Below are 25,561 nucleotides of genomic sequence, written 5' to 3'. Positions count from 1 at the left end.
GCATATCAAGAAGTTGATTAAACAGCATGATAATTACACAGGCGCCCGTTGTCCTGGGGACAATAATAAGCCACTCTAAAATGTGCAGTTTTGTCACACAAGACAATGCCACAGCTGTCAAGTTTTAATGAGTGTGTGCAATTGACATGCTGACTGCAGGAATGTCCACTAGAGATGTTGCCTGATAATTGAATGTTAATTTCTCTACCATAAGCTGCTTACAATGTAATTTTAGAGAATTTGGCAGTACTTCCAACCGGCCTCCCAACCACAGACTAAGTGTATGGCGTTGTGTGGGTGAGCGGTTAGCGGTTAGCTGATGTCAACGTTGTGAACAGAGTGCCCCTTGGTGGTGGTGGTAGGGTTATGGTATGGGCAGGCATATGCTACGAACAACGAACACAATTACATTTTATTGATGTCAATTTGAATGCACAGAGATACCGTGACAAGATCCTGAGGCCCATTGTTGTGCCTCTCATCCACCGCCTCACCTCATGTTTCAGCATGATAATGCACGTCCCCATGTCGCAAGGCTCTGTACACAATTCTTGGAAGCTGAAAATGTCCCAGTTCTTCCATGGCCTGCATACTCACCAGACATGTCACACATTTGAGCATGTTTGCGATGCTCTGGATCGACAGCGTGTTCCAGTTCCCGCAAATATCCAGCAACTTTGCACAGCCATTGAAGAGTAGTGGGACAACATTCCACAGGCCAGAATCAACAGCCTGATCAACTCTATGTGAAGGAGATGTGTCGCACTGCATGTGGCAAATGGTGGTCACACCAGATACTGACTGGTTTTCTAATCCACGGCCCTACCTTTTTTTAAGGTATCGGTGCCCAACAGATGCGTATCTGTATTCCCAGTCATGTGAAATCCATAGATCAGGGCCTATTTAATTTATTTCAATTGACTGATTTCCTTATGAAATGTTACTCAGTAAAGTTTGAAGTTTATTTTTGTTCAGTATAATTTTAGTACATGTAAGAATAATTAACTTAGCTTTTCGTGTTAGATAGTGACGCAAAAGCTAGTCATTTTTGAAACCTCGCCATCTCCTGGCTGCATTTACCAGCCAGTAGCATAAAATCCCCCAAAAGCTTAAACTCCATTACATTTTTCAGACTATTGAGATTTACTTTTAGTTTTCTGAGAGAACTCATGTGAAACTTCAAGAAACCAGGTTGTTCGCCCTGATTTGAAACTCATGTGAGAAACTAAGCTTTTATGTTAGATGAGTCATTGATTGACAAGAGCTTGATAATCCTGCCCTTTTCAGTCCAGAGATTGCTATATTTCAAAACTGAGCCTAAATTCAATGAAGGTCGCAAGCCCCCTGAGAGAATGGGTGTCCTGGTTTCAACTGTCAGTCACGCATCCAAATTCAGCCATGTGAATCTTTCAGGATGTTTCTCAGGTTCGTAATGCGTTATTCATACATAATCAATTGAAGAAAAAGATCAAGCTGTTTTCCATCCTTCACCCAGATGTTTTCTTATACATTCAACCTTGGGATTTCCATGGCCTGTGGAAATCTACCTTGATATGTCATGCCGCCAGTGAAATGAGATGACTTTAAGCGTTAAGGGTGGGGGGGTGGGTCAGGTGTTGCTCTGCGGAGCTCTAGAATTGTGTGTGTTCTGTCTTTCAGCTGCGCTCCTGCAGTAAGAGCGAGTTGATCTCCAAGAGCCCAGAGATCCTGCTCATGTTCCAGCAGGTTCACCGCAAGCCCATGCAGTCGTTTGTTACCACCCCAGTCCCCCCAGACTTCACCAGGTAACATACTAAATACTACTGCACTAAACCCATTCTACCTGCACTCCCTAGGTGATGATGCGACTCGAGAACTTGAGAATACAAAAATGCCCTACACCCTCTTTTTAGACTTTGTTGTAGCTGTGTTTTCAAATTGTCGTCAGAGAAAGGAGGATCCACTTTTTAAATATGGATGTTCAGTTTAATTTTGTATTTTCCGATATACATTTCCATTTGGATGATTCATAATGCAGCAAGATATTTTTATGCTTTTAATGGATATTTGATGAAATTGAGCTGTAATTACGAAACATCTCCCCCCACACACATACAGTGAGCTGGTTCCTGCCTATGACTCAAGCACTTTCGTTCTGGCAAACTTCAGGTAAAAAAAAAATCCTCATCGCTCTTCCTCATCTAGTCTTGAAAATGTTCTGATATTCAGCTTGTGTATGCTAAGATGTTACGATGAAGCTGAAGAGGATGGCTGACGTTTTACATGCCCGTAACCAATTGTGCAAATGTATTATTGTTTTGTTGCCTTTAACTTATTTTTTTACTTATTTTGTACATAATGTTGCTGCTACTGTCTCTTATGACTGAAAATAAATAACATCTGGACATCAGAACTGGGATTACTCACCACGAACTGGAAGAAGCTTTTACCTTTAACGAGAAAGTGACACTGCTCTCCCGGGAGCAGGCCCAGATCCCTGTCATTTGTGTGAAGAAAAGACGGAGGAAAATAGGACCCAGATGGGCTGCCTTTTTGAGAATCGGTAGGCGAGCAAGTAAACTTCCACTGCCATCAATTCTACTTGCTAACATGCAGTCATTGGAAAATAAAATTGATGGCTTACGATTATCCTGCCAACGGACATTAAGAACTGTAATATCTTATGTTTAAACGAGTCGTGGCTGAACGACGACACGGATAATATAGAGTTGGAGAGATTGTCAATGCACTGGCAGAATAGAGAAGCTACGTCTGGTAAGACGAGGGGTGGGGGGGGTGTCTTTTTGCCAATAACAGCTGGTGCGTGATGTCTAATATTAAAGAAGTCACGAGGTATTGCTCGCCTGAGGTAGAGTACCTAATGATAAGCTTTAGACCACACTATATACCAAGAAATGTCTCATCTATATTATTCGTAGCCGTCTATTCACCACCACAGACCGACACTGGCACTAAGACCACACTCAACCAACTCTAAGGCCATAAGCAAACAAGAAAATGCTCACCCAGAAGCGGTGCTCCTAGTGGCCGGGGACTTTAATGCAGGCAAACTTAAATAAATTTGACCAGATTTTTACTAGCATGTCACATGTGCAACCAGAGGGGGGAAAAAACTCTAGATCACCTTTGTTCCACACACAGAGACGTGTACAAAGCCTTCCCTCGCCCTCCATTTGGCAATAATTCTATCCTCCTGAATCCTGCTTACAAGCAAAAACTAAAGCGGGAAGTAGCAGTGACTCACTCAATATGGAAGTGGTCAGATGACGTGGATGCTACGCTACAGGACTGTTTTGCTAGCACAGACTGGAATATGTTCCGGGATTCATCCAATGGCATTGAGGAGTATACCACCTCAGTCATCGGCTTCATCAATAAGTGCATTGCGACGTCGTCCCCACAGTGACCGTGTATCCCAACCAGAAGCCATGGATTACAGGCAACATCCGCATCAAGCTAAAGGCTAGAGCTGCCACTTTCAAGGAGCGGGACACTAATCCGGACGCCTATAAGAAATTCCGCTATGCCCTCAGACGAACCATCAAACAGGCAAAGCGTCAATACAGGATTAAGATTGAATCCTACTACACCGGCTCTGACGCTCGTTGGATGTGGCAGGGTTTGAAAACTATTATGGACTACAAAGAGAAACCCAGCCGTGAGCTGCCCAGTGACGTGAGTCTAACAGACGAGCTAAATGCCTTTTTATGCTCGCTTCGAGGCAAGCAACACTGAAGCATGCACAAGCACACCAGCTGTTCTGGATGAGTGTGATAACGCTCTCGGTAGCTGATGTGAACAAGACCCGGGGCCAGATGGATTACCAGGACGTGTACTCAAAGCATGTGGGGATCAACTGACAAGTGTCTTCACTGACATTTTCAACCTCTCCCTGATCCAGTCTGTAATGCATACATGTTTCATGCGGACCACCATAGTCCCTGTGCCCAAGGAAGCGAAGTTAACCTGCCTAAATGATTACCACCCCGTAGCACTCACGTCGGTAGCCATGAAGTGCTTTGAAATGCTGTTCATGGCTCACATCAACAGCATCCTCCCGGATACCCTAGACCCACTCTGATTCGCATAACGCCTCAACAGATCCACAGATGACGCAATCGCAATCGCACTCCACACTGCCCTTTCCCACCTGGACAAAAGGAACATCTATGTGAGAATGCTGTTCATTGACTACAGCTCAGCGTTCAACACCATAGTGCCCACAAAGCTCATCACTAAGCTAAGGACCCTGGGACGAAACACCTCCCTCTGCAACTGGATCCTGGACTTCCTGACGGCCAGCCCCCAGGTGGTAAGGGTAGGAAACAATATGTCTGCCACGTTGATCCGCAACACTGGGGCCCCTCAGGGGTGTGTACTTACCCTCCTGTACTCCCTGTTCACCTACGACTGCGTGGCCAAACACGACTCCAACACCATCAAGTTTGCTGACGACACTACAGTGGTAGGCCTGACCAACGATTAGACAGCCTATTGGAAGGTGGTCAGAGAACTGGCAGTGTGGTGCCAGGACTGCAACCTCTCCCTCAATGTGAGCAAGACAGGAGCTGATCGTGGACTACAGGAAAAGGTGTGCCGAACAGGCCCCCATTAACATCAATGGGGCTGTAGTGGAGCGGGTCGAGAGTTTCAAGTTCCTTGGTGTCCACATCACCAACGATCTATCATGGTCCAAACACATCAAGACAGTCGTGAAGAGGGCACGACAAAACCTTTTCCCCCTCAGGAGACTGAAAAGATTTGTCATGGGTCCCCAGATCCTCAAAGTTCTACAGCTGCACCATCGCAAGCATCCTGACCGGTTGCATCACCGCCTGGTATTGCAACTGCTCGGCATCTGACCGTAAGGCGCTACAGAGGGTAGTGAGTACGGCCCAGTACATCACTGTGGCCAAGCTTTCTGGAAAGCCCATAAAATTGTCAGACTCCAGTCACCCAAGTCATAGACTGTTTTCTCTGCTTCCGCACTGCAAAGCGGTACCGGAGCGCCAAGTCTAGGACCAAAATGCTCCTTAACAGCTTCTACCCCCAAGCCATAAGACTCCTGAACAATTAATCAAATGGCCACTGGACTGTTACATTGCCCACCCCCCTTCCTCCATTTGTTTTGTACACTACTGCTACTCACTGTTTGTTATCTATGCATCGTCACTTCACCCCTACCTACATGTACAAATTACCTCTAACCTGTACCCCCGCACACTGACTCGGTAGCTGTACCCCCCTCTCTATAGCCTCGTTATTGTGTTACTTTTTATACTTTAATTTATTTGTTAAATATTTTCTTCACTCTTCTTGAACTGTACTGTTAGTTAAGCGCATGTAAGTACGCATTTCACGTTAAGGTCTACACTTGTTGTATTCGGCGCATATGACAAAGTTTGATTTGAATCAACAGTCTTTTTGAACAACAAACTAGATATATTTTACCTTCCGTGTCTTGGAAAAGAATACTAAGTCCCCCATTTAGGTTGCAAGGTCCAAGGCTCTGATTAAGTGCTTATGCTCTAGCTGCTAATTAGCATGTGACTGATCATGTATTAGCATCAGTCAGTTGGGGGATTTGCTCCATTAAAACAACCAAGGACATGTCGGCCCATGATGATGAGCAATTTCTCTCTCGTTGTGACACTTACCAAGACGCAGTAGAAATTGGCTTGTTTAATGAATGGGTTCATCCTATCTGACTTGTTATTCTGCCGGTGTGTTCCGTTGGTCTTGCAGCACCCTGAGACAGAGGGCAGATCCTGTCTACAGCCCACCACTCCAGATATCTGGCCTCTGCTGGAGACTCAAGGTTTACCCAGTGAGTAGACCACAGGCAGTTGGTGGCACCTTAATTGGGGGAGGACAGGCTCGTGGTGACGGCTGGAGCGGAATGAATGGTATCAAATACATCAAACACGTTTCCATTTGTTTGATGCCATTCCATTCGCTCTGTTCCAGCCATTATTATGAGCCATCCTCCCCTCTGTAGCCTCCATTGGAGTAGACAGACACCTCCAACAATAGGTTGTCCTCTTGTAGTAATTGAAACTAGACAATTAGCTCTTATGTTCATCCTATCTTACTCTAACTACTAGATTTGATATGTCACCTATGTCACAACTAAGTTTTCAGTATTGAAGATCTGTGAAAAACTGGTCATGTTCATCATTATGTGTGTTTCTCCTTCAGGATGGCAACGGTGTGGTGCGTGGCAATTACCTGTCAGTTTTCTTGGAACTGTCTGCAGGACTCCCTGAAACGTCGAAGTATGTTTTTGTCAAATTATTGTCATTCTCTTTCTTTCAATCAAGTTTTCACTTTTAGTTATATCACCTTTAATGTTTGTGTTTGTGTCTGTAGGTACGAGTACCGCGTGGAGATGGTCCACCAGGCCTCTAGCGACCCCACTAAGAACATCATCAGGGAGTTTGCATCAGACTTTGAGGTGGGGGAGTGCTGGGGATACAACCGCTTCTTCAGACTGGACCTGCTGGCCAGTGAGGGCTACCTCAACATGCAGACTGACACTCTAGTCCTCAGGTGAGTATTGCTGAGTGACTACTGCTTTTTGAGGTCGGTTTGACTATTAAATTTTTTTTATAAAGATTTTCCATTTCGAGATAAAAATAAAAATAAAAAAAATTATGAAATAATGACATTACAATTATTTGAGAGCTTTTTAATGGAAATTTCGCAGCCAAAAATTGTGAACATTCAATTGCCAAAACATTGAAAATATTCAATTCTCTGTCAATTCCACATTGGATAGACATCAATAGAAAATAGGAAAATACTATGAAATAAAATATTTCAGTTGTGTATGTTACTACGTTTATTTGATGACTATTATTTTTCATTCCTTAGTCGTCATCTCATCTCTGCTCAGGCAGAAGCAGTCAATCAGACAACGTTATCTCTGTGCTCCCGATATTTTCTTGACTCATCATATTTAGCGAGGCTAGCCTGCCTAAACACGCTGCAGAGCTGTCTGACACAATCATTTTACTAGTTTTTCAAAGTAGATAAGACACACATTCACAAACTGTCGTTGAATGTGTGCCTTATCCCTCTCTCTCGTCATTGTGTACATTCCTCTCACGCGGTCCGTGTATCTAACCTAACGTAGCAGGCGTAAAAGTGTCTCCATCTCTGTCCGTGCTGGAAAGAACAGGCGCAATGGATTATGGTCATTGTAGTTAATTGCCACGTTTCTGCTTCAGCCCAGCCTCCCACATAGTTCTTGGCTTGAGTTCTCTCGTTTAAAAAAAAAAAAAATCGCTGCAGGTGAGTTACCACTACTACACATTAGACAGAAAGGTGCCATGTCTTTGTTACATTTACATTACATTTAAGTCATTTAGCAGACGCTCTTATCCAGAGCGACTTACAAACTTTGTCAGCTTTGATTCCGGGTTCATTGATGTCTTGTTTGACTGCCGAGTTGACTCTGTCTCTATCCTCAACAGGTACCAGGTGCGTTCGCCCACCTTCTTCCAGAAGTGCAGAGACCAATACTGGTACATCAGCCAGCTGGAGTCAGCCCAGTCCAGCTACATCCAGCAGATCAACAATCTCAAAGAGGTGGGGGCTTAGATCAGGGTTTACCAAACTCGGTCCTGGGTGCACGTTTTAGATTTTTCCCTAGCACTACACAACTGATTCAAATAACAAACTCATCAAGCTTTGATTATTTGAATCCGCTTTGCAGTGCTAGGTCCAAAAAACAAAACGTGCACCCAGGAGGAACGCCAGGACAGAGTTTAGGAAACCCTGGCTTAGATCACAAATTAATCTTAGGTTAAATGTTTGTCTTGTCATTGCATATTATGTCCACCCGTTTTCAGAGGCTGGCCATTGAGCTGATCTGTAGGCAGCAGTCTCGCAGCTCGTCCCCTCCTAACCGGCGCCTGGGCCCCTCGACCTCGGAGAGAGACTCACGCTCAGGGAAAGGCCCAGTAGCTGAGGACAGCTGCCAGACCACTGAGACCAAAGAGGAAGAGGAGGAGGAGGAAGAGAAGACTCAGCACGATGACTCCAATGTGAGTAACTCAGACGTTAGCACTTTATAATCATATTAATGAGGACCACAGATGATCACTGTATTGGTTCATGTTTTTGGTTCAAGGTGGTGCACACACTACCATATGATTATACTGATTTAAAGCTAGCTAGCTAATAAATGCACTTAGCGAATTACATTTGCTCTGACTATACACCATCACTGGTATTATCAGGCTGTAGACTTAAATATTGTTTGAAACAGTATCTTCTAAATAAAAGAGCAATACGCTAAGCATAAATATGTTATCTAAATGAAGTAGCTAAGAGATAATAGGGTTCCCTTGGAAACACTTGTCAACACTTTGGTTCCTACCCTGTCACAATAACTCCTTCCTGGCATTTTCATTTGTTGTTATGTCAAACAACATTGTATTCAAAGTGCCCACTAGTATAGAATTAGAATAAACATTCTGTTTCCATAATTCCAACAGTGAGTCCAAGTGTTTTGCTCTAAATCGCAAGTCAAATTGCAATTGCAACATTTGGTAAAAAATTTGGCCTAGGTTTGCCCATATCGAGAAACCCTACGTGGCAGTGTGGGAATTCTCAAATTAGTGCAGAAATTGATAAATGTTGACATTTTTTGGCTGAAGTTTAATTGAACATTATAAAATAATCATAATGGAGAAAGACCCATTGAAATCACTTAGAATGTACAGTTGAAGTTGGAAGTTTACATACACTGAGGTTGGAGTCATTAACTCGTTTTTCAACCACTCCACAAAGTTCTTGTTAACAAACTATAGTTTTGGCATGTCGGTTAGGACATCAACTTTGTGCATGACACAAGTAATTTTTCCAATAATTGTTTAGAGACAGATTATTTCACTATCACAATTCCAGTGGGTCAGAAGTTTACATACACTAAGTTGACTGTGCCTTTAAACAGTTTTGTAAATTCCAGAAAACGATGTCATGGCTTTAGAAGCTTTTGATAGGCTAATTGACATCATTTGAGTCAATTGGAGGTGTACCTGTGGATGTATTTCAAAGCCTACCTTCAAACTCAGTGCCTCTTTGCTTGACATCATGGGAAAATCAAAAGAAATCAACTATCAACTATTTATCAAAAATAAATATAGACCTCCACAAGTCTGGTTCATCCTTGGGAGCAATTTCAAAATGCCTGAAGGTACCACGTTCATATGTACAGGCAATAGTACGCAAGTATAAACACCATGGGACCACACAGCCGCCATACCGCTCAGGAAGGAGACGCGTTCTGTCTCCTAGAGAAGAATGTACTTTGGTGCGAAAAGTGCAAATCAATCCCAGAACAACAGCAAGGGACCTTGTGAAGATGCTGGAGGAAACAGGTACAAAAGTATCTATATCCACAGTAAAACGAGTCCTATATCGACATAACCTGAAAGGCCGCTCAGCAACAAAGAAGCCACTGCTCCAAAACCTCCATTTAAATAAAAAAAAGCCAGACTACGGTTTGAAACTGCACATGGGGACAAAGATTGTTCTTTTTGAAGAAATGTCCTCTGGTCTGATGAAACAAAAATAGAACTGTTTGGCCGTAATGACCATCGTTATGTTTGGAGGAAAAAGGGGGAGGCTTGCAAGCAAAGAACACTATCCCAACCATAAAGCACGGGGGTGGCAGCATCAGGTTGTGGGGGTGCATTGCTGCAGGAGGTACTGGTGTACTTCACAAAATAGATGGTATCATGAGGAAGGAAAATTATGTGGATATATTGAAGCAACATCTCAAGACATCAGTCAGGAAGTTAAAGCTTGGTTGCAAATGGGTCTTCCAAATGGACAATGACCCCAAGCATACTTCCAAAGTTGTGGCAAAATGGCTTAAGGACAACAAAGTCAAGGTTTTGGAGTGGCCATCACAAAGCCCTGACCTCAATCCCATAGAAAATTTGTGGGCAGAACTGAAGAATTGTGTGTGAGCAAAGAGGCCTAGAAACCTGACTCGGTTACACCAGCTCTGTCAGGAGGAATGGGCCAAAATTCACCCAACTTATTGTGGGATGCTTGAATGCTACCCGAAAAGTTTGACCCAAGTTAAACAATTTAAAGGCAATGCTACCAAGTACTAATCGAGTGCATGTAAACTTCTGACCCACTGGGAATGTGATAAAAGAAATAAAAGCTGAAACAAATCATTCTCTCTACTATTATTCTGACATTTCACATTCTTAAAATATAGTGGTAATCCTAACTGACCTAAGACAGGGAATTTTTACTTGGATTAAATGTCAGGAATTGTGAAAAACTGAGTTTAAATGTAGTTGGCTAAGGTGTATGTAAACTTCCGACTTCAACTGTATGTGTTGCCACCCTTGGGTTACGCACAGCTTATAAAGCAAATTTAACACTTTTATTATTAAAAACATAAAATACCGTGATGTATTTTGGCCATGTTGTCCAGCGCTAATGGGAGTCTGGCGAGGCGCCTGAGACGGCGTTTTCTATTACCATCAACAAAACACCAAATTCATTTATTGTGGAATGGTGTCGAATCCCTCCAATAGAGTTCCAGACCCTTATAGAATCTATGCCAAGGCACATTGAAGCTGTTCTGGCTCGTGGTGGCCCAGCACCCTATACTACCTTTCAAAACTTTGGGGTCACTTAGAAATGTCCATGTTTTTGAACAAAAAGCGATTTTTTTTGTCCATTAAAATAACATCAAATTGATCAGAAATACAGTGTAGACGTTGTCAATGTTGTAAATTACTATTGTAGCTGGAAACGTCAGATTTTTTATGGATACATAGGCGTACAGAGGCCCATTATCAGCAACCATCACTCCTGTGTTCCAATGGCACGTTGTGTTCGCTAATTAAGTTTGTCATTTTCAAAGGCTAATTTATCATTAGAAAACCCTTTCGCAATTATGTTAGCACAGCTGAAAACGTATGATTAAAGATGCAATAAATCTGGCCTTTTTTAGACTAGTTGAGTATCTGGAGCATCAGCATTTGTGGGTTAGATTACAGGCTCAAAATGTCTAAAAACAAAGACTTTCTTCTGAAACTCGTCAGTTTATTCTTGTTCTAAGAAATGAAGGCTATTCCATGCGAGAAATTGCCAAGAAACTGAAGATCTCGTACAACGCTGTGTACTACTCCCTTCGCAGAACTTCACAAAAAGTATCATTTTGGTTAATATTTGTTTCATATTAAAATGTATGTTATTTTAAAAACGGCACGTCATTAGTCTATATATTACTGGACTAAATTAGATTTAAAAAACACTTATAAATCATTCCACCTTTTCTTCCACTTAATGTCTCTTGTCTTACTGCGCGCTGAGATCAGCGCTTAGGTATCATAAGTTGTCTTAAGATGGAGATGGGACACAGTAGAGGGGAAACACTTGGTGCGTCAGGAGCTGAGCTCCAAGCTGCGTGTTGTCTGAACATTGTGCTAATGTTGCATTAATGTTGAAGTGTGATCATGAGCAGTCTGACGGGGACCTTGAGCATGATAAAACTTGACAGAGCAGCACTAGAGGCTGTTGTGTAAATGTTGTGCCAACGTTGTGGTGTGGTCAGGAGCTGTCTGACGGGGATTTGGAGGTGGACTGTCTGACGGGGGATGAGGAGGTGAACCCTCTTGACGGCAGCAGCACCTCTGGCAGCTCCACGGCAACCAGCAACACCGAGGAGAACGACATCGACGAGGAGACCATGTGAGTGACCCACCGAAACGTGCTCGTTTTTTGCGGGACGGATGCAGAAAGGAAATTATATTATCAGCATCCTATCAGTACAATTAAGTTAGACTCCCTCTGCCCTTCCCTACCATCCGGGTTGTGCTACTTAGAAAAAGTGTTGTTTTATTTGACTAGTGTATGCGTACCTCATCAATGTGTTTTCAAACCCCTGCGACCAGAGAGGCTGAGAGTGGAGTGCAGCGCTGGATCATCAGCCTCGCATGTTCTCTCTCCCCCATCCACCCCCTCATTGTGAGCTCTCCAGATGAGCCGTCCATGAGTCATCATTGCTCCTCATACTGCCTGGCTGGCTGAGTGTAAAACACCAACACGAGGCTCACCAGCTCCTTCCACACACAAGCGCACACTTACGTAGACATTATCACACATGTACCGTATGCAAAAACACTCTCACAGAAGAGCTTCCCATGTCTTCATACAGACCTGTACGCGCACACATACACACATTACATAGAGAACACACATTGTCCAATCTCCATGCCTCTCCTGAAACACTTAAATCCATGTTAGTGCTCCATGTTTGCTTTTAACAAGGATCCTCTCAGGCCCTGTGGGGGAAACTACAGTCAAGTGTCATCCCCCTCTCCTCCCACAAGGCACTTTTCTCTCGCGCGTTCGCAAAGCTGTAATGCTGGAAGGGCTTTTTCTCCTCCAAGATGCTCTGGGATGCGTTGCTCCGTCGTTCCCACGTCTATAAATACGCTGAGTGGCGGCGAGTGAGAAAAGCTCTGCTGGATATCTCTGACTCATGTTGTGCTATAGGCTGATACAATGGCAAGGGCTGCTGTGTTTCCCATTCTCCCCCGGGGCATACCTAAAGGCATGTGTACAGGGCAGGCTTACAGACTGATGTATACGAACACACAATGTACAGGCACACAAGTCAGTCACTTACTTGCACACTCTCAAATGGGCACGCACATCCCCATGGGGCTGTTTGGCCCCTGCTAAAAGAACAGCACGACTTATCATTAAGCTGTACCATTCCAGAGAGAACATTGCAGTGTCCATCCATTTCATCAGTAGAGCTACTAGCTGGTCTGTTACAACAGAGCACTTTCTGTCTAATCACCCTAAAAAGCTTTTTGGTAAGGGAACACTGCTCGTGATTGAGGGAGTCCTAGACATGCACACACTTTCTCATTGAAGAGTTGCTGGTCCAGCCAAGGTCTTGCAGATGCTGATTTATTAGTTGGGTCATAATGCCGTCTCCCAGCCTTTAGTATTGGCCAAGGAACTCAATTTTCCTTAAGTGGGGTTGATTTGAACGTGCACAGTTTCTATACCCAAAGAGGTCCATAGAGGTCCATGGAGGGAACGAACATTTCCATGTCCCCCAAATGGTCACATCTCGCTGTCTTGTAACAATAAATCGGCCAATAAAACCAATTGATAAACTGAATCAACTAAAGCTCAGTTGACCAAATTTAAATGCCAGCGAGGCTATTTGAAATGATAGGTAGACTTGTTTTCCTGGTCTTGGCATGGTTTCGGCATTCAGTCAGCTTTAGTGTTGGCTGTCAGCTAAAGTTTTAGTGTTCGTTTGACCGTGACATTGTAGCAATGTTGTTCCCAGTCCTGAAGTTGATGGTCTCTGGTTCTCAGGTCTGGGGAGAATGACGTGGAGTTCAGTAGGAACCTGGAGATGGAGGAGGGAGAACTGCCTGCCGATGTGGCAGGAGCAGCAGGTAACCTCTTCCTCCCCTTTGTCCATCTCTTTCTCTCTACTCCCTCATCTGTTTTTCCATCTCCCTCCCCTCTTTTCTCTCCATCCCGTTCTCTCTCAGCCTCGTTCTCCCTCTCATACTTTCTGTCTGTATGTCTCTCTTTCCGTTGCCTTTTTTCTCTCCTCTTTTTGATCTATATCATCAGATCTCGTGTGTGTGTAATGGGGCTTAAAGAGGATCAAATCAAGTTTATTCTATATAGCCCTTCGTACATCAGCTAATATCTCGAAGTGCTGTACAGAAACCCAGCCTAAAACCCCAAACAGCAAGCAATGCAGGTGTAGAAGCACGGTGGCTAGGAAAACTCCCTAGAAAGGCCAAAACCTAGGAAGAAACCTAGAGAGGAACCAGGCTATGAGGGATGGCCAGTCCTCTTCTGGCTGCCGGGTGGAGATTATAACAGAACATGGCCAAGATGTTCAAATTGTTCATAAATGAACCAGCATGGTCAAATAATAATCAGGAGTAAATGTCAGTTGGCTTTTCATACCGATCATTATTCTACCGCTCCTGCGGTCTCTAGAGAGTTAAAACAGCAGGTCTGGACAGGTAGCATGTCGGTGGACAGGTCAGGGTTCCATAGCCGCAGGCAGAACAGTTGAAACTGGAACAGCAGCAAGGCCAGGTGGACTGGGGACAGCAAGGAGTCATCATGCCCGGTAGTCCTGACGCATGGTCCTAGGGCTCAGGTCCACCGAGAGAGAGAAGAAAGAGAGAATTAGAGAGAGCATACTTAAATTCACACAGGACACCGGATAAGACAGGAGAAGTACTCCAGATATAACCAACTGACCCTAGCCCCCGACACATAAACTACTGCAGCATAAATACTGGAGGCTGAGACAGGAGGGGTCAGGAGACACTGTGGCCCCATCCGATGATACCCCCGGACAGGGCCAAAAGGAAGGATATAACCCCACCCACTTTGCCAAAGCACAGCCCCGCACCACTAGAGGGATATCTTCAACCACCAACTTACAATCCTGAGACAAGGCCGAGATAGCCCACAAAGATCTCCACCACAGCACAAACCAAGGGGGCGCCAACCCAGACAGGAAGATCACGTCAGTAACTCAACCCACTCAAGTGACACACCCCTCCTAGGGACGGCATGAAAGACACCAGTAAGCCAGTGACTCAGCCCCTTAATAGGGTTAGAGGCAGAGAATCCAGTGGAGAGAGGGGAACGGCCAGGCAGAGACAGCAAGGGCGGTTCGTTGCTCCAGAGCTTTCCGTTCACCTTCACACTCCTGGCCAGCTACACTCAATCATATGACCTACTGAAGAGATAAGTCTTCAGTAAAGACTTAAAGGTTGAGACCGAGTCTGCGTCTCTCACATGGGTAGGCAGACATTCCATAAAAATGGAGTCTATAGGAGAAAGCCCTGCCTCCAGCTGTTTGCTTAAACAATTAGGAGGCCTGCGTCTTGTGACCGTAGCGTATGTGTAGGTATGTACGGCAGGACCAACTCGGAAAGATAGGTAGGAGCAAGCCCATGTAACGCTTTATAGGTTAACAGTAAAACCTTGAAATCAGCCCTTGCCTTAACAGGAAGCCAGCGTAGGGAAGCTAGCACTGGAGTAATATGATCAAATTTCTTGGTTCTAGTCAGGATTCTAGCAGCCGTATTTAGCACTAACCGACGTTTATTTAGTGCTTTATCCGGGTAGCCGGAAAGTAGAGCATTGCAGTAGTCTAACCTAGAAGTAACAAAAGCATGGATTAATTTTTCTGCATCATTTTTGGACAGAAAATTTCTGATTTTTGCAATGTTACGTAGATGGAAAAAAGCTGTCCTTGAAATAGTCTTGATATGTTCATCAAAAGAGATATCAGGGTCCAGAGTAACGCCGAGGTCCTTCAGTTTTATTTGAGACGACTTTACAACCATCAAGATTAATTGTCAGATTTAACAGAAGATCTCTTTGTTTCTTGGGACCTAGAACAAGCATTTCTGTTTTGTCCGAGTTTAAAAGTAGAACGTTTGCAGCCATCCACTTCCTTATGTCTGAAACACAGGCTTCTAGCGAGGGCAATTTTGGGGCTTCACCATGTTTCATTGAAATGTACAGCTGTGTGTCATCCGCATAGCAGTGAAAGTTAACATTATGTTTTCGAATGACATCCCCAAGAGGTAAAATATATAGTGAAAACAATAGTGGTCCTAAAACGGAACCTTGAGGAACACCGAAATGTACAGTTGATTTGTCAGAGGACAAACCATTCACTGAGACAAACTGATATCTTTCCGACAGATAAGATCTAAAACAGGCCAGAACTTGTCCGTGTAGACCAATTTGGGTTTCCAGTCTCTCCAAAAGAATGTGGTGATCGATGGTATCAAAGGCAGCACTAAGGTCTAGTAGCACGAGGACAGATGCAGAGCCTCGGTCTGACTCCATTAAAAGGTAATTTACCACCTTCACAAGTGCAGTCTCAGTGCTATGATGGGGTCTAAAACCAGACTGAAGCATTTCGTATACATTGTTTGTCTTCAGGAAGGCAGTGAGTTGCTGCGCAACAGCTTTTTCTAAAATTGAGAGGAATGGAAGATTCGATATAGGCCGATAGTTTTTTAAATATTTTCTGGGTCAAGGTTTGGCTTTTTCAAGAGAGGCTTTATTACTGCCACTTTTAGTGAGTTTGGTACACATCCGGTGGATAGAGAGCCGTTTATTATGTTCAACATAGGAGGGCCAAGCACATGAAGCAGCTCTTTCAGTAGTTTAGTTGGAATAGGATCCAGTATGCAGCTTGAAGGTTTAGAGGCCATGATTATTTTCATCATTGTGTCAAGAGATAATGTACTAAAACACTAAAGTGTCTCTCTTGGTCCTAGGTCCTGGCAGAGTTGTGCAGACTCAGGACAGCTAAGCTTTGGAGGAATACGCAGATTTAAAGAGGAGTCCGTAATTTGCTATTTAATGATCATGATCTTTTCCTCAAAGAAGTTCATGAATTTATTACTGCTGAAGTGAAAGCCATCCTCACTTGGGGAATGCTGCTTTTTAGTTAGCTTTGCAACAGTATCAAAAATTTTGGATTGTTCTTATTTTCCTCAATTAAGTCGGAAAAATAGGATGATCGAGCAGCAGTGAGGGCTCTTCGATACTGCACGGTACTGTCTTTCCAAGCTAGTCGGAAGACTTCCAGTTTGGTGTGGCGCCAYTTCCGTTCCAATTTTCTGGAAGCTTGCTTCAGAGCTCGGGTATTTTCTGTATACCAGGGAGCTAGTTTCTTATGACAAATGTTTTTCGTTTTTAGGGGTGCAACTGCATCTAGGGTATTGCGCAAGGTTAAATTGAGTTCCTCAGTTAGGTGGTTAACTGATTTTTGTCCTCTGACGTCCTTGGGTAGGCAGAAGGACTCTGGAAGGGCATCAAGGAATCTTTGTGTTGTCTGAGAATTTATAGCACGACTTTTGATGCTCCTTGGTTGGGGTCTGAGCAGATTATTTGTTGCGATTGCAAACGTAATAAAATGGTGGTCCGATAGTCCAGGATTATGWGGAAAAACATTAAGATCTACAACATTTATTCCATGGGACAAAACTAGGTCCAGATTATGACTGTGGCAGTGAGTAGGTCCAGAGACATGTTGGACAAAACCCACTGAGTCGATGATGGCTCCAAAAGCCTTTTGGAGTGGGTCTGTGGACTTTTCCATATGAATATTAAAATCACCAAAAATTTGAATATTATCTGCTATGACTACAAGGTCCGATAGGAACTCAGTGAGGAACGCTGTATATGGCCCAGGAGGCCTGTAAACAGTAGCTATAAAAAGTGATTGAGTAGGCTGCATAGATTTCATGACTAGAAGCTCAAAAGACGAAAACTTCATTTTTTTTTTTTTTTGTAAATTGAAATTTGCTATCGTAAATGTTAGCAACACCTCCGCCTTTGCGGGATGCACGGGGGATATGGTCACTAGTGTAACCAGGAAGTGAGGCCTCATTTAACACAGTAAATTCATCAGGCTTAAGCCATGTTTCAGTCAGGCCAATCACATCAAGATTATGATCAGTGATTAGTTCATTGACTATAACTGCCTTTGAAGTGAGGGATCTAACATTAAGTAGCCCTATTTTGAGATGTGAGGTATCACGATCTCTTTCAATAATGGCAGGAATGGAGGAGGTCTTTATCCTAGTGAGATTGCTAAGGTGAACACCGCCATGTTTAGTTTTGCCCAACCTAGGTCGAGGCACAGACACAGTCTCAATGGGGATAGCTGTGCTGACTACACTGACTATGCTAGTGGCAGACTCCACTAAGCTGGCAGGTTGGCTAACAGCCTGCTGCCTGGCCTGCACCCTATTACATTGTGGAGCTAGAGGAGTTAGAGCCCTGTCATGGGTGCTGATGTGGAATGTTTAAACTGTGTGTGTGTGTGCGTGTTAAGCCAAAGGGTAGTGTGAAAGGCTGCATAACAATGCTTAAATTTACGTGCATGAAGTGAAGGAATGTAATACATGTGTCAGTTTACTTTAATTTACGTAGTGTTTAGGATGCACCTTTCTTTGGCAGATCTAAGTCTTGTCTTGTTACTCTTCGGTACTTTGGTAATTGATTTAAACTTAAGCAACTCAGTGCGAGCCACCCTTAAACTTGGACATGTTGGTAGTCCCTTTTAATTCATATCGGACTCTCCTCTGAAAGGAAAATATCCATTATTACGTGCCCCAATGCCTAATAGTCGGTTAGCCAGGGAGGTTATTCAAATGTATTCATTAATCATTGGCTGCAAAGTGGATTATCGTCCCCACCTCCATTACTCTCACTGCCTCAGACAGAGTAGCGTTTTTTTCCAATCTAATCTCTCGCCTTTTGAAATGCTCATTGTATGCAGCCCTTAATGGTTTTTATGCTGCTCTCGTAGCTGTGCGCCGGCTGACTAAATCAGTACTGCAGTGAAATGGCTGGAGAGTTGAACTGAATCTTGGTGCAGGAGTTCTCTTGTCTGTAACTTAAAATGGAGATGCAGCATGGGCTGTTTAGTAGCTCACACTCTGTGTTAAACCTTGGTAAAGATTTCCTTTTGCACAAGTATTCAATATGCCCTGTTCCAAACTCATTCAAAGTGTCAGTTGACTCCCCTTGCTGCTCCTCCAACACTCGATAGATAGAAGCATATCCAGTGTAGCTCACATTTGGTCTCCCCTTCCCTTTTGCAACTGTTTCCTCACCATTGTACCTCTGAACATACCTTTCTCACTCTAACCCTCTCCCAGGAAGCTCTAACCCCGGGGCCAGGTGTCTGAGGCGTAGTGGTGGTCTCTCCTCCGCTGGCAGCAACAACAGTTTGCTAGAAATCGACCCCGTCATCCTCATCCAGCTACTGGATCTGAAGGAGCGCAGCAGTGTGGAGTCACTGTGGGGCCTTCAACCCAGACCCCCTGCCTCCCTGCTGCACAGCCAAGGTAGGGTCTGTCTTTCACAGCCTCCTACTCTGTACAGGGTAGCCAAGCTAAGGCACAGTCACTCCCTCTCTGGCAGACATTAGGATAAGCGCTAGTAGCCAATTCATCTTTTCATCTCCTTTTTCACTCTTTTTTTCTCTCTCTCTTGCTCCAGTCCAAGTCCACTCCAGGAAGGAGCGGGGTGAGCGCAGGCCTCAGACAGTGCGGCGGGGAGCCCCAGACTCTGGGGTCCTGATTCGGCTCAAGGCACAGATGGCCGAGGTGCGCAGTAAGATGTCGGATGTCAAGTGTCAGCTGGAGGCACGGGGGGAGACCAAGGCAGGGCCCTCCGGCAGGGCCACAGGGGTGGAGCAGGGGCCCTCTTACCACTCAGAGCTAGGGCCCAGCAGGAAGCCCATAGAGCTAGATCTGATGGGGAAAGGACCCGGGGTCTCCAGACACTGTCGCTCTGGTGAGTGTTGCTACACACACACACTACATAATACACACAGACTACAATCTGTGGAATCGGATAGCATTTTACATCACGTTCTACTGTCAAACTCTTTGAAGACTAGATGGGCAGTTGGGGAGCTATCAACTGCTCAGTCAGATGTTTAACTAGCTGTGGTTTGTGTGGCAGGAGGGAAGAAGGCCTCATCTCCCAAGCAGGATGGGAGCAGGCTGGGCCTAAGGAGGGCTGCAGACGTAGTTGAGAAGGAGCTGAGAGGCCAGAGCGGTGGAGAGTCGTCCAGCGACCAAAGCCTCTTTCCCAGGGGCACCTCCAACGGATCAGAGGGTCAGTAGTAAAGCCAGGTAGAGGTGGGGTTATCAGTGTTTAGACCACCATGGATCCACCTATGTTCCCAAATGAATGATTGTCAGCTGATGACTTCTGACTGACCAGTGTTTCCCTGTTCGGTGTCATACTGTAGGAGCCCTGAAGCCACGCAGCGCCCACAGCTCCCCTCCCTACCTGGGCAGCTCGTCGTCCTGCTCCGAAAACAAACCCTGCAGCTCCAAACACGACCAGGAGCAGCTCTATGGGTCCGACCTGTACGCTCTGGAGTTCCTCAGCGGCATCTCCACCGCCACCATGACACGATCCAGGACCAAACCCATAGGGTAAAACTAACACCCTGTCCTAAATCCAACCCTAGTCCCTATGCATTTGTGGAGATCCAAAGCGATTGGATTGAAATTCTATTGTTTATTTTTCCTACTTTAAAAATATCAACAACAAAAAATTCATACAGTCCAGGTGCTTGGAGAATGGAGCTTGATAATTGAAAAGTGTACTTGACAGTTGAGAAAATAAACTCCCTCACACAACATTTCTGTTTGCTCCACAATCTTTTAATGGATCGTTTTAAACCAACGCTTTGGTTATTATTCCTTTATCAAGTGTTTAGCCCCTGCCAAAGCCTCCAATTTAACAGTTTGGTTTTTTTGGCGTCATATTTGTTTTGTGCTACTGTTTCTTTATTACTTCACTGTGCCAGCCTTGGCTGGGTTTTAAAAGAACGCCGGATAAGTGAAAATAAAGTATGTGCTGCTGCTGTTGTAGCTAACTAGACTCAGTGGTATTTCTGTGGCACCCTATTTGGTATTGAAATTGACCCTCCCAGTGGACCACAAAGGCCTGAGAGCCAGCTATCTCTAAAATAACTGTTTAGCTTTGGAATAAACCAGCTACTAGAGTGGTGAAAATGTTGCTGTTCCTATCCATCAGTGTTCTGTAAGTTTTGTGTGGACCCCAGGAAGAAAAGCCGCTGCTTCTTTAACAGCTAATGGTGATACGAATACAAATCGTAAATCTCAACAATACCTTAGAAAGAATTTAAGAAAAATATGTCTATTCAAATCATACAATTTCGCTTGTGCTTAAAACAAGAGTGGCAAATCTACTTTCCTCCTGTCTAGCATTTGTGTGGATGGCCATTTTTATTCATTGATGGACCATTCTTGGAGCAGTGTGAAAAGGTCTTTCACACATCTGAGGTGATGTCGTGCAGGAGGCTTTGTGAGAAGGGAATTGTGTAAACTGACACCCTCCTTCTCTCTCTTCCTCCTCCCCTCCCTCAGGGCCGGCCTGCTGACGGACAGCTCTCTGGACTGTGACTCGGAGCCGGCTGAGATCCGCCAGTCACTGCTCTCCCTGGCAGAGGAACCCTCTTCATGCCCCAACGAAGGTGAGCCCTCACTGCTCTAACACCCCTCCCTTCCTCTAGCTCCACCCTCCTCTACGGAGGATTGTGATGGCACTAAGGCTTGAGCTCCACTTTTCATCTTAAGTGGATAGAATGTACTGTAATCTAATACATTACTGCAGGTAGAGTTAACAGCTTCTTTGAGAAGGGTATTTTAAAATGTGTTTCTCCTGCAGCATTACTCCTAATGAACTCTGGAATGAGTCCGTGTCTGTAGAGAGAGCGAGTGGGTGTCTACTTGGCACTGGTATGCAAGATGAGAGGTGTGCTCTTGGCACTGATGGTGTTCCCCTTACCTGTGAGACTGCTATAAGGTTCTTTCTGTCTCCCCCACCCTGTTTCTGGACATTTTTCTTCCTTTACATCTTTCTGTTGTTTTCCTTTTTGACCCCCCCTCCCTACCTTTCTGTTTACCTATGTGCTGTTCTCTCCCTTTTCTGTTTACCTGTCTCTCCCTGTCATTCTTTTTTCCCTTATCCTGTGTGTCCCTCTTTCTGTCTGTCAGGTCATGTTGTCCAGAAGCGGACGGTGGTACTGCTGCCAGGTATGAGTAGTGATAGTGAGATCGACTGTGACACAGAGAACGAGGACGAGGTGGTGGTCCTGGAGACTGGAGATTGTCGCTACGACACCCCGGCACTGCCCTGCGCAGGTCAATATTGTTACCTGCTGTAACCCCCTCACACAAAAACATGCATACCCTAGTGTGGGGTTTCATTTCTGCACATTGTCCACACACATTTAGCCTCAAATCAACTTGCCAGTTCCTTGGAAGGAAATGATTGCTATGATTAAATGCTTATTTGCTTCTTTCCTCCCAGGGGACCAGTTGATCTCTGATGACCTAAGCTTCACCACAGGAGAGACCACAGAGAGGTGATTTCCCCTCCAATTTGGACACCACAGCCAGTCTAAACAGTGGCAATCGCCATGTGGGAACTGGATCGTAGTGTATTTAACTTTAATGCACATGAGCATTTGTGTAGACACTTGCATGCACTCATTCTAGTCACTGACAACCCAAATGCTACGAGAATGCTACAACTCACTAAATAAGCACCTTGATGATGACGACTAACTGCAAAATGTGTCACAATATATTTGGTCACAGTCATTCATCTTTTCATTTAAATGTACATTTTATGATATATGAGTTTATGGGGTGATGAACAATATATCTGCGAGAGACATATATTCCTGTCAGTGTGAAATAAAATAGGAAGTTTAATATGTAACTAATGAGGTCATGGTTGACATTTGCAATGTCTACATACTCAGATTGGGCTTTGGTCTGGTCATTATGAGCTAAGGTGAATTTTTAGAAAGAAGCAGGGGGCACCTGCTTCACAACAGAAAGAGAACATCAAAAGCTCTCTGCCTTTTTGATTCAATGAGGTGCTATTGATGTATTTGTGTGGAGTAGCACAGTCAGGCAGGTATCACACAGTGCTGTAATGATCACTCAATTCTGGTTAACAGTCTAAACAAATGCCTTGAAATGAAGTGGACACATTTACAACCTTAATTCCTGTATCAACATCGCTTAAAACGTGTTAGGAACCCTTTACGTTAACTGAAGGAGAGGCAGGGATGAAACACGAGGAAAAATTGCCCAAAGTCCCCTCTGTGTAAATCTTGTCAATGTAAACTACTGTATTTCATCAACTTCTCCCGTTAGATTGGAGTTGCTTTCCCCCCAGTAAATCGTTCATAACAAGAACCAGTTTTGCTGCTGTGTAGACAGACATTGAAGAGTGGATCAATGGTACGTCCTCCTCTGGCCTGTGTAAAAGATTGCTACATTTTGAATTAGTATTGAGTGAATTCTTAGTAAGGGAAATGACTCTTGCTCACAGTATTGAGTGGATTCTGACTGAATTGATTATTAACAATTCTTGATTGACGGTCTGGGCTTCAAGTGCTCGTTGACCTTGTCTCTTCGTTGCACATCAAAGCTGACATACATTATTCGTACATACAGGGTTCTTTCTTTCATGAAGAAGTGTTTTCTGCAGCTCTTGTCAAGATGAGCTCTGTAACATAGGCGCATGTGTAGGTGTTGTTTTGAGTTTTCTTCCCTGATTGCATTTGTGTCCACACTGTAATTTCCATCTTCACTCTTTTCCTGTGCTGTGTGAGCAACTCCTCCCAGTTCAGCTTTTCTGCTTGACTTAGAAAAATGGGTCCATACATATTCACCGGTTTTGACTTCTATGAAGCAGATGCAACTCAGTGGATTCCTTTCCCTGTTCAAACATGGTCTTAAATGGATTCAAATGTTACATTCCATCTTCTTGGGTCTAGATTGATTTTATTTGACTGAGTTAATTATTAGCAAATTATTAGCAAAAATTGGTTTGACTGAGACGTGTGTAAGTGTTTGTTTTGTACAAAGACTCCCCAACAATGATGTGAATATTTTTCTTTAAAGCATTTAATTGGACCAATTACCTTTTGAATTTTTTCCTTTTTGCCCATCAGAGGGTGCCATTTCTGCCTTAAAGTTTAGCTTTGCTCTGTGACCGTGGACCATTTTTCTTTACACAGTAGCATTTTATTGCTTTCAACCCTTAAAATGAATCTAAAGACCACACTAGCGACCACATGGACATCATAATAGAAACTGTAGTTGCTTTTTGCACCATGGAGAACAATGAACACTGACAGACGTTCATTGAAAAAAGTGGTGACCCAAACCGAATCTGTAAACATTTCGAGATGTCTCAAAGTATACTAATGTGCATTGACTAATAAGGAAATATATTCTTAATGCCTGAGTGGAGAGCTGAGTGGTTAACGCTGTTAATATCTTCCTATGTCAGCTATAGGATGCCTGACGCTAAACCCACAGCTGCACATCTTCCTAATGTTCCATCGTGTGCCTAAAATCACATGGCTTTAATAGGGTTGAACAGGCAGACAGTGTGGAAAATATGCGTAAAACCTCTTGTGCCCTTGAAAGGGTGTTTGTATATACAGCTCGAGACTCATCCTGATATGGTCTTATTGTGTCTATATCGATTTCTGTGTTGTGTGTGTGTATACACTGCACACTTCTGTTACTGCCCAGGTTTGAGGTGTGTGTGTGTGTGTGTACACTGCACATTTCTTGTACTGCCCAGGTTTGAGGTGTGTGTGTACACTGCACATTTATGTTACTGCCCAGGTTTGAGATGTATGTGTGTGTGTACACTGCACATTTCTGTTACTGCCCAGGTTTGAGATGTATGTGTGTGTTGGGCTGGTTGAGGAAAGGCACTAGAAAGAAGGTGATTAGATGTTTTTGAGTGTTCATGCTTTCCTTGTGTCTGAGTGTTTATTTTGTATTGTCCCAGAATGCAGTGGGAATTTGTTGGGAATGTCTTTTTATTCATTTTTTGTACTTATATAATATGACATGAACAAATTAAAATATTGTTTGGTTTCTTGAACTGGAACACGTTTTTGTAACCTAAATACGGAAATACTTGTCAAATGACTGAATAACGTAAATCCTGTGTTTTTTGTTTTATTGAACACAAACTGCATGAGAGACCAATTGCAGATGAGGGGTTACTCTTTTTTTTTTTTGTCCAGGATTTTAGAAACAGCGTTTTTCAAGCAATTGGGGGGCTAATTTGAGTTTGCACTACTTAAACATTTCAGTCAGGCTTCCGCTCACTTCACAGCACTGAAACGGCTTTATTGGAAGTCAGTAACCACGTTCCCATCCTCAGTTTGTATGCATGTAGCCTTAAGTCATCATACTGTATAAACAAAAATCACGACGGCTGTGATGGAAACAAGTAGTTTCGTTACAATTTTATAAATGTCGATAGATAATTTGTTTTTCTGGCATGGTGGGATCTGTTTGTATTAGTAGAATGTAGTTATGAGAGAAATTTTGGTGGGAATCCCTATATGCGCAAATGTTGCTATAATAAACATCGAAGTCAACTTTTTGAGTCACGTGACGAAATGGCGTGCGTGTGGGCCTCCCTCTACCACTCGGGAAGCCATACAGTTTATTAGGCTACAGATGAAATAAATTGATGGATTTCACAGGGTGGTGAAAGTGCACGGCATTGGTGATGAGCTTGGTGATCCTTTCCAATAAATATCGAGGGTCTATCTGGTGACATGATGATCGATGCTTGACTGCCGTTTGACAAATAAAAATATTATCGCTCTTATAATTATCACAGGTATACTAGCCTGCCTGCACATCCTAACTGCACTATCTGCGAGCTGTTGTTGGCTTGAGCTCAGTTGCCAAAACCGGAGTAGGCGCATTTGCTATTTAACAGTTTTTGTGACGACTATCGGTAGAGTTGAAAATGCGATGTAAACACGTTTTTAACTTTTACAGTTTTATTCGGTACATCTAAACTTGAGCGAAAAAGTAATTTTTGTGTGCACTACCTCATCACGCACTGATTGTTATCTACAACAAGTCAATTTGTTGAAAAC

The 25,561-nt window shown here is 43.8% G+C and overlaps 1 protein-coding gene across 3 annotated transcripts in view; it reads left to right on the top strand.

The window, feature by feature from the left end:
* Positions 1-24,543, top strand: part of LOC111980820 (E3 ubiquitin-protein ligase TRIM37-like) — a 32,646-nt gene extending 8,103 nt beyond the window's left edge. Inside the window, exons 10-26 of one of the 3 annotated variants that reach the window (XR_002879505.2) lie at positions 1,660-1,784; positions 2,098-2,148; positions 5,746-5,827; positions 6,199-6,275; positions 6,370-6,549; positions 7,476-7,590; positions 7,854-8,048; positions 11,591-11,727; positions 13,378-13,460; positions 18,735-18,923; positions 19,078-19,374; positions 19,546-19,701; positions 19,838-20,027; positions 20,988-21,094; positions 21,618-21,764; positions 21,934-24,199; positions 24,242-24,543. Coding sequence is in view for 1 of the 3 variants with exons in the window: in XM_024011824.2 (XP_023867592.1) it covers positions 1,660-1,784; positions 2,098-2,148; positions 5,746-5,827; positions 6,199-6,275; positions 6,370-6,549; positions 7,476-7,590; positions 7,854-8,048; positions 11,591-11,727; positions 13,378-13,460; positions 18,735-18,923; positions 19,078-19,374; positions 19,546-19,701; positions 19,838-20,027; positions 20,988-21,094; positions 21,618-21,764; positions 21,934-21,992 (2,190 nt within the window). In the remaining 2 variants the exon portion in view is untranslated. Of the gene's footprint in view, positions 1-1,659; positions 1,785-2,097; positions 2,149-5,745; positions 5,828-6,198; positions 6,276-6,369; positions 6,550-7,475; positions 7,591-7,853; positions 8,049-11,590; positions 11,728-13,377; positions 13,461-18,734; positions 18,924-19,077; positions 19,375-19,545; positions 19,702-19,837; positions 20,028-20,987; positions 21,095-21,617; positions 21,765-21,933 lie in introns of all 3 variants that reach the window. The other 2 variants (XR_011481729.1, XM_024011824.2) reach the window with 2 other exon arrangements.
* The last annotated feature ends 1,018 nt before the right edge of the window (positions 24,544-25,561 follow it).

Source organism: Salvelinus sp. IW2-2015, linkage group LG20 (genome assembly GCF_002910315.2).
Source record: "Salvelinus sp. IW2-2015 linkage group LG20, ASM291031v2, whole genome shotgun sequence".
NCBI lineage: Eukaryota > Metazoa > Chordata > Actinopteri > Salmoniformes > Salmonidae > Salvelinus > Salvelinus sp. IW2-2015.
The sequence above is the reverse complement of the archived record's forward strand: the minus strand, read 5'-3'. Positions and strand labels throughout refer to the sequence as shown.